The sequence below is a fragment of the Chenopodium quinoa genome, unplaced genomic scaffold, assembly GCF_001683475.1.
Source record: "Chenopodium quinoa cultivar QQ74 unplaced genomic scaffold, ASM168347v1, whole genome shotgun sequence".
Taxonomy (NCBI): Eukaryota; Viridiplantae; Streptophyta; class Magnoliopsida; order Caryophyllales; family Amaranthaceae; genus Chenopodium; species Chenopodium quinoa.
Genome location: NW_018742205.1, coordinates 7,406,152 through 7,422,100, shown reverse-complemented (window position 1 = coordinate 7,422,100; position 15,949 = coordinate 7,406,152). Strand labels below are relative to the sequence as shown.

Genomic DNA, 15,949 nt, shown 5'->3' with positions numbered 1-15,949 from the left:
TTTAATTTTATAATTTGTTTATTTAATATATATATTTATAATTAAACATAATTATTATTAAATTATTTATAATAAAAAAAAAAAACCTGTTTGATAGGTCGTAGGTCATTTGACCTATCAAAAGAAAATACACTTAAAAGTTGACTTATTTTGAGTTAATCGAAAAGTTGGCTTATTTTGAGTTAACCAAGCAAAGGTTGACTTATTTTTGACAAATTTGACCTATTAAAAGAAAATACACTTAAAAGTTGACTTATTTTGAGTTAATCGAAAGGTTGGCTTATTTTGAGTTAACCAAGCAAAGGTTCACTTATTTTTGACAAATTTTCAAAAAAAAAAAAAAAAGTTTTGATGTAATGGCTTCATAAATCATAATCCAATAGTCCCATTTTTTTCCTTTTACGAGTAATTTTTTTAATGACAGTAAACCAATACTCCTTATATAACTAAAAAACTCAAAACTTTATTGCTGAAATATTTAGTAAGAATCTTCGTTCCTACAAGTATTATACATTATATTCCCAATTATTTTTTTTTCCCTAGCAAGAGGTTATTAGTATACTGAATCGAGTAGTTGATGGATCTCTTGCATGTGTGTCAAAATCACAAGTACTTGTTGTTTATTAGTTGGCATATAACAACTATTGGATATATAAAATACACATTAAATTAAATTTGCCAAAGTTTTCTATGATAATGCATTTAAGTAATATTACATATAAATATATGGTTAAAGTTTATGAATTTTGACCATCGAAAAGATAATATGACAATTAATTTGAGACAGAACTGTACATATAGTAGTTTAAATAAAAAGTTTTGTTGCTACATATCACTGTACATAGTACAAAGTATACGTAGTTTTATGTGCGTATATATTTATTTCATCGGCTTAAATTAATTATATGTTCAAATAAGAAAAGATAACATGGCTTAAGGACCTACTCAAGTTCAAATATATTAAGGGCTTGCCATGCTAAATTCACAAAAACAATAATTTTAACAAATTTTGGAATTTTGTTTATGTTATTACATGTACCAAAGGCCCATAATCTATATACAAAGTATATTTTGGGTTTTGGTTTATATAGGAGTCAAGGCCACAGTACACAGGTGAATGGGCAATACTCATGTATTAATCGAGATTCAATCCTGGTATTTTATACCCTACCTTCAAAGATTTTATCAATTAATTGCATTGATGCATAAATGAACAAATAATACTAATTTATATACTTTTTTCGTTCTTTTTTTATTGCATCATAGGAGATTTCATGCTTGCCAATGCATTATTTTAGCTATTAATATCTTTAATTATACCTTTGTAAAAATTATAAAAAATTGATATTTGGAAAGTAGATTTTGAGATGAATCTAACTAGATCCCACATGACTATGTTTTTCTTTACGAATAAATCACAAAAGATGGTCAAAGAAGATTATGTGAATAGTGTAAAAGTCAAAGTGATGCGATAAAAAAAGAACGGAGGAAGTATTGTTGATTTTGTGTTGGACGCGTGTGTATAATTTTGTATATAGATAATTAGATATACTCAACACAAAAATAAATCAACAATATAACACATAACTACATAAATTATTTTTAAATGAAAAGGTCCCTTTGTAATTTTTTTTTCTTATTAGGGAGTAAATCACTATTTTTGTGCTTTATCCATGCAAAATTGATGTTCACATTCATGACACTAGCTATGTATATATACTTGTATTATATATCAAGATTCTTGGTCCTTTATGAGATTTAATTAATTATTTACCAATGGTGTTATATCAATTTAGGAAACAGGGGCTTGAAGTGGATGATTTTAGATGGATAGAGTGCATCAAACTAGTGGTTTACAAATGTCTTCAGGTTAGTTTTCTTTTAAAATCTAATTGTGTGATTGTTTCTCGTGTTCCTAGATAATTGACTACATTCAAAAAATGAAATGAAATAATATACGTACTATAAACATCCTTCAACCTTGGGTCATATGATGCAATTCAAAATATACGTCAAATTATAGGCCTTGTGATCTCAAAGTCATCATGAGTCTGCCTGCTACAAGTACAAATGACATGCTTAGATTAGGCGTCTCTTACCTAGCCTCGGTCCTATGCTTCAAGCTACCGTTGGACTCACCTTAGGGCTTCTTTCACATGTTCATTTTAGTGATCATAGCATGTTTAATTTGAAAATATATAGCATTAATGCATTTTAATTTATACTTCGTATTTTAATTACATGATAATTTTCAGACATCTTAATATTGTATGTGGCTGTTAATTACTATTGAATAGACTAATTAACATAACTCAATACTCGTATTTTTTAATTTAAGGTGGAGAAATGTCAAGTGTGGTGGGACTAGTAGATGACATCCATAGCATGTGTGTCAAAAACGGCCATCCATCTATAGAGTTCCCGAACATCTTCGAAAGCTCAATGAAAATGCACACACACCTTGGCACGTCGCAATCGGCCCTTATCACCATAGAAGTCACAAGTATACCAAGGCTTTGATTTGTCGTCGTAGGGCTGCTAACAACAATGTTGAAGTAAAGAAAGAGGAGATTGATGAATATGTTAAGGAGGTTGAGAGACTTGAATTAAAATCGCGATTAGATTATGCTGAAAAGATTGAGCTTAGCAAGGAAGAATTTGTTAAAATGTTGCTCATTGATGGGTGTTTCATAGTCGAATTCCTCCGTAGAAAAATTAAAAAATTAGCCAAGTTCGAGGATGAAGCTAAGCCATGAAAAACTATGATCAAATGTATAAATTTATCAACATGACCTACAATGAAGTGAACTTGAAGAATGATTTCATACTAAAAAGTACAAGAACTGCTTTTGAGGTTAGACGTGATCTTACTTTGTTGGAGAATCAACTTCCTTATTTTGTCCTAGAGAAATTGTTCGATTTCACATTTTCGAGTAAACCAAAAAGGCCAAACTTCAATGCGATTGTGTATTGTGCATTTAGAACCTCGATTCCTAACATTTCACGCATCCTAAATGAAGAGGATATTGCTCAAAGAATTCAACTAGAGCCTGAGACTACCGCGCATTTTGTTAGTTTCTTAAAGAGTTGTTGCGGTCCTGCAGTAGGAACGACGATGCTGAGGCAGGGGATTTCACAGCAGACGCGAACATTATGGTTGATGATCGAAGGATAAGTATGGATGGACATGATGAAAATAAGAAGATAGAATTTCAATGTCTTTGTAACATGAAAACACACGAAATTCGTGTTCCTAGTGCAAGTGTACTAGCAAAATCAGGGGTCGTGTTTGCGAAAATGGATGGTGAAACTCCGATGTTGCACATGGACTTCGATCCCAAAAAGGGTGTGTTAAAATTACCTGTTCTGATACTGTGGCATCACACTGAAACATTCTTTAAAAATATTATGGCATACAAGCTCTACAATCATACCGCGAATTACAGCAAAAGTGTATCTATTAGTGACTATATGTGCTTCATGGATGATTTGATTAACTCTAAAGAAGATGTCGCGGTACTAGTGAAGAGTGGGATCATTCAGAACTGGTTAGAATCGGATGAAGTTGTAACAGACTTGTTTAACTCAATTACGAAACACATATTGGCAGACTATTCATCCTATTCTGATACATGTAAACAGATGAATGAGTTTCGTGAGAAGTTTAATATACGTCAATTGAAAGCAGTCCTTAAACAGGACTATTTCAATCAACCATGGGCTGTTGTTTACTTCATCACAGGAGTTATCATACAAACAACCTCCTCCATTATCGAGGCTGTCACTAGTGTCCAGGACTCTAAACGTAATCCCTCATAAACCAGGCCATATACTTAGTACGGAGTATATTTTTGGTCTTGTAACATACGAGTTCTTGTGAAAGAATTTGATTTGCTAGCTGCTATTTATTTGTGTATCTTGTATTGTCTGAGGTCTGAGTTAAGAATATGTATCTCATGGATAATGAGTTAATGTTCGTAACAATCTTGATTAGTTTGTACTCTTTGATCTGTTAATGAAAAGTTTGTAGTTACAAGTTGTGTGTCCTGTTATGAATAGTTTAAAAGTTGGACACTAACATTTTACTCCCTCTCTTCTTGGCTTATATAGTAGAGATAGGTTTATTAACTTAATCAACACAATTAGACCCTAATGGCTAACGTACTGTATATGTTCAAACAGTTCCTCTAACATATGTTGGATTGAGTATATTTTATAGAATTGAAGAAGTATGACACACCCATATACTTGTATCTTGATAGGTTCAACTTATTATATAACTAGCGGGTGACGGGTGGATCGGATGGAGCGGATGAATGCGGGTGAAGCTCCATCCGACCTGGATCCGATCCATTGTCATTCCTACTCTACATCCATGAAATAACACAAATACATAATTTTTGAACATAATCATGAGGGGGAAAAAACAAACATTCCAAATAAAACCCATAATTCTTTGATATATTTGATTTTTCAAGCAAACCAAAAAACAGTCTTTTTTTTATTTTTTTATTTTTATTTTTCCCCAATTAACTACAATTGAGTTTTTTAAAAATTTAAATACCAGGCCACGAAGTAACAACTAAAAAATCGAAGCAAAAAATCACATACATGGTTGAGATCCAGAGCTTTGTTTGAGTCATGTAATATATCGTTGGAAAGCTCTTAAAGTTTACTTTCCAACGCAATTAGAATAACTCCATTATAATTTGTAGATCAAAAGTTATGATCAAAATTAAGAACGGGGGTCATATTTGTCAAGTCTTTCATCATTGTATTGCTTCATTCTATCCCAATTTCAACTCGAAGACATGAGTTGAGATCCTTGAGCGATATAGCTTCATATTCCATGATTATTATACTCAAGATTAGTCAATCATACTCCATTTGCATCTAAATCACATGAAATTCATCAAAATACACAAATAGAGAGTAGTAGATTGAGAGCACAACTTAAGCAAATAAAGTAAAAATGTACATTAGACCTCTAAATCTATAAGCAATTAAGAGTAGATATGCACCTTAAATGTGTATAAATTAGGGTTTATTAGAAAATAATAACATGATGTTGTGTTTGGTGGTAGGAAAATAATGTGATCATGGAAAATTGCAATTTCAAGGGAAATACAAATTCCCTTAGTGACAATAGAATTTTTGTGTCAACTAAACAATTTAGTTTATTTCCTAGAAAATTGATGATGGGATAAATTTCCCATAAATATAAAATTTTCATAAAACACTACTAGAAATATGCTAAATTGCGACGAAATCGTTCCGACAGACCCAAAATTCCGTCGTAAATTTCAAAATTTCTGACGGAATATTCTATTTCTGATGCCAGTTCCATCGAAAAACTTACGACGGATTATTATTCCGTTGGAAATAATCTTTTTTGACGGAATATTCTGTCAGATTTAATTTTTTCCGACGAAATATTCTGTCGGAAATTAATGTCCGACGGAATATTCCGTTGGAAGAGCTTAATTCCGACATAATTTTTTTCCATCGGAAATTATCAATTTAAAAAAAAAACCCCTTTTTATTTAACGGGATAGTTGACCTAAAAAAGGAGGGGAAAGGAAGAGAGAGAACGAAAGAGAAAGAGAATCCCGCCGCCGATGACGCCCACCTGACGCCGATTCTTGCTGCCGGCGACGCTCTCTTGCCGCCCTTGAGGCACCGCCGTGAGGTTAGTTTTTTTTTTTTTTTTCCAAAAATGAACTACTAAACCCTAACCACCACATCGCAACCTCCGTCCTCCTCCCCTTCCTCGTCGCGACTAGAACCACCAGCAACACCACCGACTTGTCTATTTTCGGTAAGTCCTTTCCTACTCCCTCCCCTTTTTAAATTTTTAATTAATTAATTGCAAAATCGCCCCCTTTTTTTTGTAGCCACCACGGACGCCACCTCCACCAAGGTTGTCGTGCAGCCACCTCTGACTTGTTCTCTACCCATAGTGAGTTCTTTCCCCCATTTTTTCAATTAAATTTTTATTTTGTTTAATAATAAACCCTTATTTATTTTTTTATTTTTTTTATTATTTGTAGGATTTGTACAATTAGTTGGTTTAATTGTCAAAAAGAACTGCAGATCTAAAGGTTAGTCACATTATAAATCCTAATATAATGTATGTTAGTTTGGTTTGGTTTAGTTTAATATAATGTAGTTTAATATAATGTAGTTTAGTTTAGTTTATTTTATTATAATGTAGTTTAATTTAATTTTGTTTTATATAATGTATGTTAGCTTAGTTTAATATTTTGATATGTTAGTTTGGTTTGGTTTAGTTTAATATGATGTATGTTAGATTACTTTAGTTTAATATAATGTAGTTTAGTTTAGTTTAGTTTTATATAATGTATGTTATTTTGATTTAATATTATGATATGTTAGTTTAGTTTAGTTTGGTTTGGTTTGGTTTGGTTTATTTTAATATGCTTTATTTGGTTGAATTTGGATCAATATGCATCCTAAAATGTATTAAGTGCTCATTTGATGTGATTTCAAGCCATAGCCACCTAAAACTATGTATTATTGACATGTTAGGAGAAAGAATGAGTTAATTTGATTATAAATGTAGATAATGGGCAAAGTAGAACCAAATAGGCCTTATTCGGTTGAATTTGGATCAATATGCGTCCTAAAATGTGTTAAGTGCTCATTTGATGTGATTTCAAGCCATAGCCACCTAAAACTATGTATTATTGACATGTTAGGAGAAATAATGAGTTCATTTGATTATAAATGTAGATAATGGGCAAAGTAAAAGCTATATAGGCCTTAGTGGGTTGAATTTGGATGAATATGCTTCCCCTAAAATGTGTTAAGTGCTCATTTCATGTGATTTCAAGCCATAGCCACCTAAAACTATGTATTATTGACATTCTAGGAGAAAGAATGAGTTCATTTGATTAAAAATGTAGAATACGGGCAAACTAGAAGCCATATAGGCCTTAATTGGTTGAATTTGGATGAAAATGCTTCCTAAAATGTGTTAAGTGCTCTTTTCATGTGATTTGAACCCATAGCCACCTAAAACTATGTAATATTGACATGTTAGGAGAAATAATGAGGACATTTGATTAAAAATGTAGAAAATAGGCAAGGTAAAAGCCATATAGGCCTTATTTGGTTAAATTTGGATGAATATGCTTCCTAAAATATGTTAAGTGCTCTTTTCATGTAATTTCAAGCCATAGCCACCTAAAACTATGTAATATTGACATGTTAGGAGAAAGAATGAGTTCATTTAATTAAAAATGTAGAAAATGGGTAAAGTAGAAAACATTTTTGGCTAAATTTGCTTGAATGTTCAAGAATATGAACCTTTACCTACCTTACGTTGTTGGTAGTTTTTTATAACAATTTTTTTTTATATCATGTATATTTTGTAGGAGACCTACCAGAAGAAGGTTGAAGAATCAAGCAGTCAAGGGATTCGGAAGAGTCTGAATGAGTTGTACTGGGAGACGGTGGGTGGGAGCAATAAGAAGGGTCGTGTGAAGGGACTTGGCCAAAGTGTAGAGTTGTACTATGGCAACCGAATGGGTCGAGTTTCCAGTTCTTCACAACAATACACGCCTTCCATTGTTTCTCAGATGCAAGATCAGATGGAGCATAGGGTGCAAGCTCTTCGCAATCAAATGGAAGTCGAGATGCAAAGCCAAATTGAAGCCAAAATGGCCGAAATTGAGAGGAGATACAAGGAGAGTATGGGATAGTGAGTCGTTTCACCAACAACGACACATGTTCCACCATTCGTCCTCATTAAAAATACCTATTTTCGGCCATTTTGGTGGAACATGTTACACCCTAGAAATTCCATACTCTAGATGGAGGAGATATATATATATGGATGTAACACCCTAGAAATTCCTTTCCTTAAAAATACTTGTTTTCCTCTTTTTAAAATACGAAATAGGAAAATCTAAGACATTACCGCCACCGTGAAAACGGCTAAGGCAAATATCAAAGACACACAACGGAATACTATCTTTAAAACCATTCAATGAATCAACTTAAAAGTCAAACCAAACGAAAGTAAAGTCAAACCAAAGTTAAATGAAGTCAACCTACAACTTGGAACCATTGTAGGCCCTTAAAATTAAACAATACTGAAAACCTTTACGTTAGTCTCATGAGCATAATAAAATATATAATATTCAAAGTAAATAAAACACATCATATTCCTATGGAAACTAAGCATGAATCGCTCTTCACTCATGCCCATCATGATAATGCTCCATCACCTGAAAAACTTCTCTCTACTTGTCCCCACTACTCGCCATTAGAAATGGGTCGTCGTAGGGCCAAGGTAAAGACAAGGCCAAACAAACATACAACACACAATCAGCAATGCTGAGTACATAAGCGTAATAAAAACACACTAACATGCTTTCATCCTATCCTCACACAACTTACCTTGTTGCACCTGTAAACAAGCATACAAGACATTCAACATTTAACTAGACAAATACCAATGTCTATTTAATTTGATTACGCATCGAACGGGTTTCCAACCAAATCCCTGCCCCAAATAAATTGAGGTAAACTACACCTGGAGTTAACCGGGTAGGCAAATGTCACATGAAGTGACTGGATATCCTGCGCATAAATTAAATAAAAAGGAAAATACAGCGTCCTGTACTCCCAGTAGAAGCTATGGTTAAATATAAAACCCCATAACTCCCCCCATATGTTCATACTCAAGGTATATACGTTCCATGAGTTTTGGTGCGTAATCTCTTTCACTTTACGTTATTTACATATTATTAGACTTGGTGATGACTCTCAACCATAACACAATCCAACATTACAATCATTCAAGCAACCAAACATACCAATTTAAAATCTTGAATAATTAGTGACCACATAACTTATAATAGTTGAACCCTTTTTAATCTACCTCGGTGTCAAAGACACCTTAATTAAACGCATAATGCGCTGCAAATCCTATCCCTCGGTGTTAGAAACACCTTAAGTGCATATAAGCACCGCAATATAATTTATTCCTATGTATTAAGACACTTAATAGCTCAATTCCCATGCTTAAAACATCAATAAAAATTATATGAACCACAATTAAATTTCCTTTTCATACTCCAAACCAAATTAAACACTTAGTTTAATTAAACATGCTCTCAATCATGCCAATAATAAAAGTGTGGTTCATATTCAACATGCCAATATAATTAATTCCAATCACCAATTCATCATAAATACTTCATACATCACAAATCAGTTACCAACATCAATCTAAGTAATAATTCCAACCAATACCTATCATGATACTTACTTGGAATTAATTAAACAAGTCCTAGCACGCTTCTACACACTTAAATAATTACCAAGTACGCGAACGTACCTTGAATATGATCTCAAAATCGCCATGACTAAATAAAATCACTCACTTGAAAATCTCCTACAAACCAAAATTACAAAGAGGCATTAATACCTATTTCACACAAATTTCAAGCAATATATACACTCCTTAAATCACTTATAAACCCTCTAAAACAACCTAAAATTTAATTTAAAACCCTTACTTTTATCCCCAATTAATGGGTAATTAAAAATCCTTTTAAGAAACATAATTATAGCTTATATATAAAAATTCCAGCTTTATTAAATCATTTAAAATTGTTGTAATTGTGTTTTAAAACACTTATTTCAATAATTTAAATCACCCATAAACAATTTCCATCAATATTCATAAACTTAGAAACCTAGAGTTTATAATTTGGGGTTTTTTAATTCAAAACCAAATCTAAAAATTTATATACAAAATACTTATCATCAAACATTATAAAATCATCACAAAACACAAAAAAACAATAATTAGATTAAGGGTAGATTTAATTATAAATCAAAAAGAATAATTTTTTTTCTTTTTTTTTGGTTCGAACACTGGCGCACAGCACCACCACGGCAGGCTGCGGCTGCGCCCGCCTGGTGGCTGCTGCTGCCGACGAGTGCTGGTGGTAGTGGCCGCCGGCCGGTGGGCAGCCATGGTGGTAGCCAGCGGTGGTGGTGTGTGTGTGTGGGTGGTGACTGAAACAAAAATAAAGTAAAAGGGAAGGGGAAAAATTAAGAGAAAAAGAGAGAAAATAAGAGGAGAGAGAAAGAGAGTTACCTTTAGGTATTCTCCACCTTGGGCAAAGTTTAATTAGCCCATGTGATGGGTATTTATACTCTCTCTTCTAAAACCCTCCTAGAATTAAATTCTCTTTTTACCCTTAATGATCCCTTTCCTAGTCAAACTAGTATTTTGACTTTCTTTAAAAAAAACTTGTTGAATTTAAAATTTATTTTTAAAAAATAATATGCCCCAATATTTTCAAATCATGAAATAAAATATTTTCAAGATTATTAAATAATTAAAAATAAACTTTTAATTAAAATAATTCTTTTTAAATTAATGAAACACCATATATAATTCATTTCGAATTATTTAAATACTTTAAGAAATACTTATAAATTAAAATACGTTTAAAAATACGAGGTATTACAGTCTACTCCTCCTTAAAAGAAGTTTCGTCCTGAAACTTGGGTAATAAAATTCAAACTTTTTCCTCACTTTGTATAATACTGCTGTACTCTTTTGTCATACTTTTGCCTTTAATGTCTCTTTGAAATCAAAATTACTCGAAATAACCGTTAAAAATGTGCAAAAAGCACAAAAATAACTGAAAATACAGGGAAAAAGCGCGAAATTCTACCGCATTCTAGCCCCCTTAAAGAAAACGAGTTATGTCCCCGTAACTCACCATACCTTAAACAACTCGAGATATTTCTTTTCCATCTCATCCTCAGCTTCCCAAGTTGCTTCTTCATACTCTTGGTTAGACCATAGCACTTTAACAATCTTAACTTCCTTATTACGTGTATTACGCACTTTCCAGTCAAGGATCTTGACAGGTCTTTCCTCATAAGTTAAGTTTTGATCTAACTCAATGGTTTCGGGTTGTAGCACGTGCGACTTATCAGAGATATACCTTCTTAACTAAGATACATGAAATACATCATGCACTGTACTTAGCTCCATAGGTAAGGCCAACCTATAAGCTACTTTGCCTATCCTTTGCAATACTTCATATGGACCAATATACTTTGGGCTAAGCTTTCCTTTCTTCCCAAATCTCATTACACCTTTCATTGGTGACACCTTTAACAATACCTTGTCACTGACCTCAAATTCCTCCTCTCTACGCTTCAAGTCCGCGTAGCTCTTTTGGCGATCTTGCGTCGCTTGAATCGTAGCTTGAATCTTCTTTACCTGCTTAACTGCATCCTCGATCATTTGAGGCCCTAAGATTATTGTTTCACTTATGTCGTTCCAACAGATTGGACTGCGACATTTCCTTCCATATAATGCCTCAAATGGAGCCATGCTAATGCTTGCATGGTAGCTATTATTATAGGAAAATTCAATTAATTCTAAGCTATCTTCCCATCCCCCTTGGAAATCTATAACACAAGCCCTCAACATGTCTTCCAAGGTTTGAATGGTTCTCTCAGTTTTCCCATCTGTGGCAGGGTGAAATGCTGTACTCATCTTAAGTGTTGTACCAAAGATTTCCTACACACTCTTCCAGATTTTAAAAGAAACCTAGAATATCTGTCAGACACAATATCTCTTGGAACTCCATGTAATCTTACCACATTTTTTATGTAAGATTTTGCAAGTTGCTCCATCTCTCAGGTCTCCTTCATTGGTATGAACACTGCAGATTTTGTTAGTCTATCCACCACTACCCAAATGGTGTCATTTCCACTCTTTGACTTTGGGAGGCAAGTTACAAAGTCCATTGAAATACAATCCCATTTCCATCCAGGGAATTTCCAATGATTGCACAGTTCCTTGCGGTCTTTTGTGTTCTATCTTCACTTTCTGACAAGTTAGACACTTTGCCACAAATTCCGCAACCTCATTCTTCATTCTCGGCCACCAATACATCTTTTTCAAGTCTTTATATAGCTTGTCCCCTCCTTGGTGTACTGAATACGGTGTATTGTGGCCTTCTTCCATCAACTTTCTCTTCACCTCGTCACATTTTTGTGGTACACACCAACGACCTTTGTACCTTAAACTCCCATCTTCATGAATTTTGAAATCCGTAGCTTTTCCTTGCTTTATTTTCTCACGAATCCTATCCAACTTTACATCTCCTGACTGATTTTCCCTTATCTCATCAAGTGTTGTTGGTTGAATACTTAGGTTCGCAAGTATGCCTACTGGCACTCCTCATTCTACCACTTCTAGGTTCATTTTCCTCATTTCTCTACATAACTCATCAGCCACTATTAAAGTGTTAGTCCATGACTGGTTTTACGACTTAGAGCGTCTACAACTACGTTTACTTTCACCTCATGATATTGTATGTCTAATTCATAATTCGTCGTATGTTCTAACCATATCCTTTGGCGTGAGTTTAAATATCTTTGAGTGAAAATGTATGTTAAGCTTTTATGGTCAGTATAAATCCTACATTTCACTCCATACAAGTAGTGTCTCCAAATTTTTAGCGCAAAAATGATTGCAGCTAGTTCTAATTCATGAGTAGGGTGATTTACTTCATGAGTCTTTAATTGTCTTGATGCATACGCAATCACCTTCCCATTTTGCATAAGTACACATCCTAGACCATTCTTGAATTCGTCACTATATACATCATAAATTCCACTATCGTCTGGCAGTGTAAGCACTGGCGCTGTGATTAGCTTTTGTTTCAAAAAGTTGGAATGCTTCCTCACACTTGTCATCCCACTTAAACTTCTTGTCCTTCTTCATTAGAGAGGTCATAGGTTTAGCAATCTTCGGGAAATCTTTCACAAAACGCCTATAATACCCTGCTAAACCTAAGAAACTCCTAACTCAGACACTGTTTTTGGCGTAGGCTAACCTTTTACTGCCTCAATCTTTGCTGGATCTCAATCTACTCCATCTTTGGACACAAAATGACCTAGAAACGCCACTTTCTCCAACCAAAACTCACACTTAGAGAATTTTGCGTAAAGCTTGTTTCCCCTTAATGTTTGCAGAATTGCCCTAAGATGTTCTACATGTTCTTATTTACTCTTCGAATACACCAGTATATCATCTATGAACACTACCACAAACTTGTCCATAACTGGATGAAACACCCTATTCATCAAGTTCATAAAGATTGCAGGAGCATTCGTCAATCCAAAAGGCATTACTGTGAACTCATAATTTCCATATCTTGTTCTAAATGCAATCTTGGGAATATCTTCATTTGCAATTCTAAGTTGATGGTAACTGGATGAAAACACAGTTGCGCCTCTCAACTGGTCAAATAGGTCATCAATCCTTAACAGTGGGTACTTGTTCTTTATGGTGACCTTATTTAACTCCCTATAGTCAATACATAACCTCATACTTCCATCTTTCTTCTTAGCAAATAACACTGGTACTCCCCAAGGTGATGCACTTGGTCTAATGTATCCCTTTTCTAATAAATCCTACAATTTCTCCTTTAACTCACTCATCTCTGCAGGTGTCATTCGATATGGTGCCTTGGAAATTGGTGTTGTTCCTGAAACTAGCTCTATTGTGAAATCAATTGCCTTTTTGGGTGGCTTTTTATGAATCTCTTCTGGAAACACATCCAGAAATTCATTCACTACTTCTATATCCTCAGGTTTAGTCGACTCTTCATGTTCCATACTCCTCACACTACAAAAATACACTGGATGCCCCTTCTTAATATACTTTGCCAATTTTAACACATATATGATTCTTGGGCACTTGGTTTCACCATGCATCCAATATGTCACCAACTCATTTTCAGCTATACTCATTTTTACTTTCTGTGATCGACAACTAATCTTTGCGCTGAACTTGCTCAACCAATCCATTCCCAAAATGACATCAAAGTCACTTAACCCAAACTCGATAAGATCTGATAGAAACACTTTTCCTTCGATTTCTAAAGGTACATATTTAAAGGTCTTGTTACACTTTACTACCCCACCTGTAGGAATAACTATAGGCAAATCTACCTCATCTACAGTTTTCAAACAGTTTGATAGTTTTGAAACAATGGCCTTTGAAATGAAAGAAAAAGTTGCACCAGAATCAAACAAGACTTTAACAGGAATAGAGTTAATAGAAAAGGTACCAGTGATGACATCTTTCGTGGAATCAGCCTCACGCCTACTCATCCCATTCAATTTCCTTGGAGCTCCACTCTTCACCTGATTTCCTCCATTATTATTGTTATTGCCCTTTGCTCCATTCTGTTGTGCCCCCTTGTTTCCAGAATAGTTGTTGCTTCCCTGAAAGTTTCTCTGAGCCCCTCCTTGATTATTACTCTGTTTGTTTCTATTGGGATCCTTGGAGAAACATTCATACTCCCTGTGTCCTAACTTGTTGCAAGCACGACAAGTAATCAAATTTCCATCACAATCTTTACCAAGGTGATCGTTCTTACACCTCTTGCAGTAGAAATGCCTTGCTCCTCTGTTATTTCCCTGGGTAGAGTTCTTAGCTCCACCATTAAAGTTTCGTCCTCCGTGACGATTGTTGCCTTGGAAATGATTGTTGTTGTGGAAGTTGTTATTATGGTGGTATTTCTGTTTCTTGAAGTTGTTCTGGTTACCTTGCGGGTTTTCAGAGTTCTGTCCCACTTTTTTTTCTTTTCCTTTCCTTCCACTTCGGCTATCTCTTTCCTCTTCTTTAATTCTAAGGCATATAGGTATGCAGCTCTCTCATACACTTCATCCAAAGTTTCAAATACTTGCCCACACAGCTTTAACTGCAAATCGGTAGTCAGTCCACTCTCAAAGTTCCTAGCCTTAGACTTTTCCGTAGAAACAGACTCTTTATCAAATTGTGACAGCTCAATAAACTTGGTGTAGTATTCCGCGACCGACATATTCCCCATTGCAAGGTTAGAAAATCCCTCAGCTTTTTGTTTCTATAAGAAGCTAGGGTAAAACTTGTCCTAACCTTCTCCTGAAACATAGTCCAATTAAATCTACGTAATGCCTTAATGGTAGCTTCATTTTGCTGCCACCAAAGGCCAGCTTCACCCCTAAGGTAATAGGTAGCACAACCTACTTTTAAAGTTTCCGGACACCCTACTACCCCAAACAGTTTCTCAAACTCCCTCAACTAGTTTTCCAGTATAGTTGGATCACGCTCTCCTTGATAGGTTGGTGGCTTGCTCTGCGCCACCTTCTTAAATAGTTCTCCCTGAGTATCCATGTTATTGGTTGAGTTCCTTGCTAATTGTTGGGCAACAACCGCCAACTGCCTCACAACTTCACTTAGCTCTCCTCCATCGTTGTTATTACCACTCCTTCCTGCCATCTTTCTACGCTTGAATTAACACAAAGGGGTCTTTATTAAATAAGGTATTGGCTAGCTCTCAAGTTAGACACCCACCTAACTAGTTAATACCCTTGAAGCATACACATTTATTTTAAGCTAAAAAATTGGGATTACAAAAGTTATAATTCCCAAAATTTGCAGCTTTGTCAACCAAATATTGATTGCTAACCAGCCACACATTTAATAAAGCATCACATTAATTAATAAAAATAATTCCCATGGATTCCCAGAGTTTGGAAATAAATTATTGGAATATTTTTGAGTAAGAAATGGCTTATTGGAGTAGTGATACGAAATGAATGATTTTGGGAACGAAATGAATGATTTTGGGAACGAAATGAATAATTTTGGGAATGAAATGAATGATTTGGGAACGAAATGAATGATTTGTCAATAAAATGAATTAATTGACAAGAAAATAAATGAAATTTTATTGCGGGGTAAGGAAATGAATGGAATATTGAAATAAAATGAGTTTAAATAACTTATGCAACTACATAAGTTTACTGACTCACTGTGGACATGCCACTTATTGCTTTACTGAAACTGAAACAATTAAAATGCGAAAACGAATTTAAGAATCCTAAAAGA

General features: G+C 34.3%; 1 protein-coding gene and 1 pseudogene across 1 annotated transcript; one reads left to right on the top strand and one right to left on the bottom strand.

Moving 5' to 3' along the window:
* The first annotated feature begins 1,776 nt into the window (after nucleotides 1-1,776).
* On the top strand, nucleotides 1,777-3,819 carry LOC110732889 (annotated as a pseudogene).
* Nucleotides 3,820-13,485: 9,666 nt separating this feature from the next.
* Nucleotides 13,486-14,909, bottom strand: LOC110732861. The gene is made up of 2 exons (XM_021912862.1): nucleotides 14,625-14,909; nucleotides 13,486-14,496 (listed from the first exon to the last, which is right to left on the bottom strand). Exons 1-2 carry the CDS (start codon nucleotides 14,907-14,909, stop codon nucleotides 13,486-13,488), a joined length of 1,296 nt encoding a protein of 431 aa, XP_021768554.1.
* Between the last annotated feature and the right edge of the window lie 1,040 nt (nucleotides 14,910-15,949).

Bases quoted from the DNA above. Each gene is read 5' to 3' on its own strand.
- LOC110732861 (XM_021912862.1), bottom strand. From the start codon at position 14,909: ATGGGGAATATGTCGGTCGCGGAATACTACACCAAGTTTATTGAGCTG. The intron at 14,497-14,624 runs GTAACCAGAACA...AACTCTACCCAG, and splicing joins GAACTCTGAAAACCCGCAAG to GGAAATAACAGAGGAGCAAG.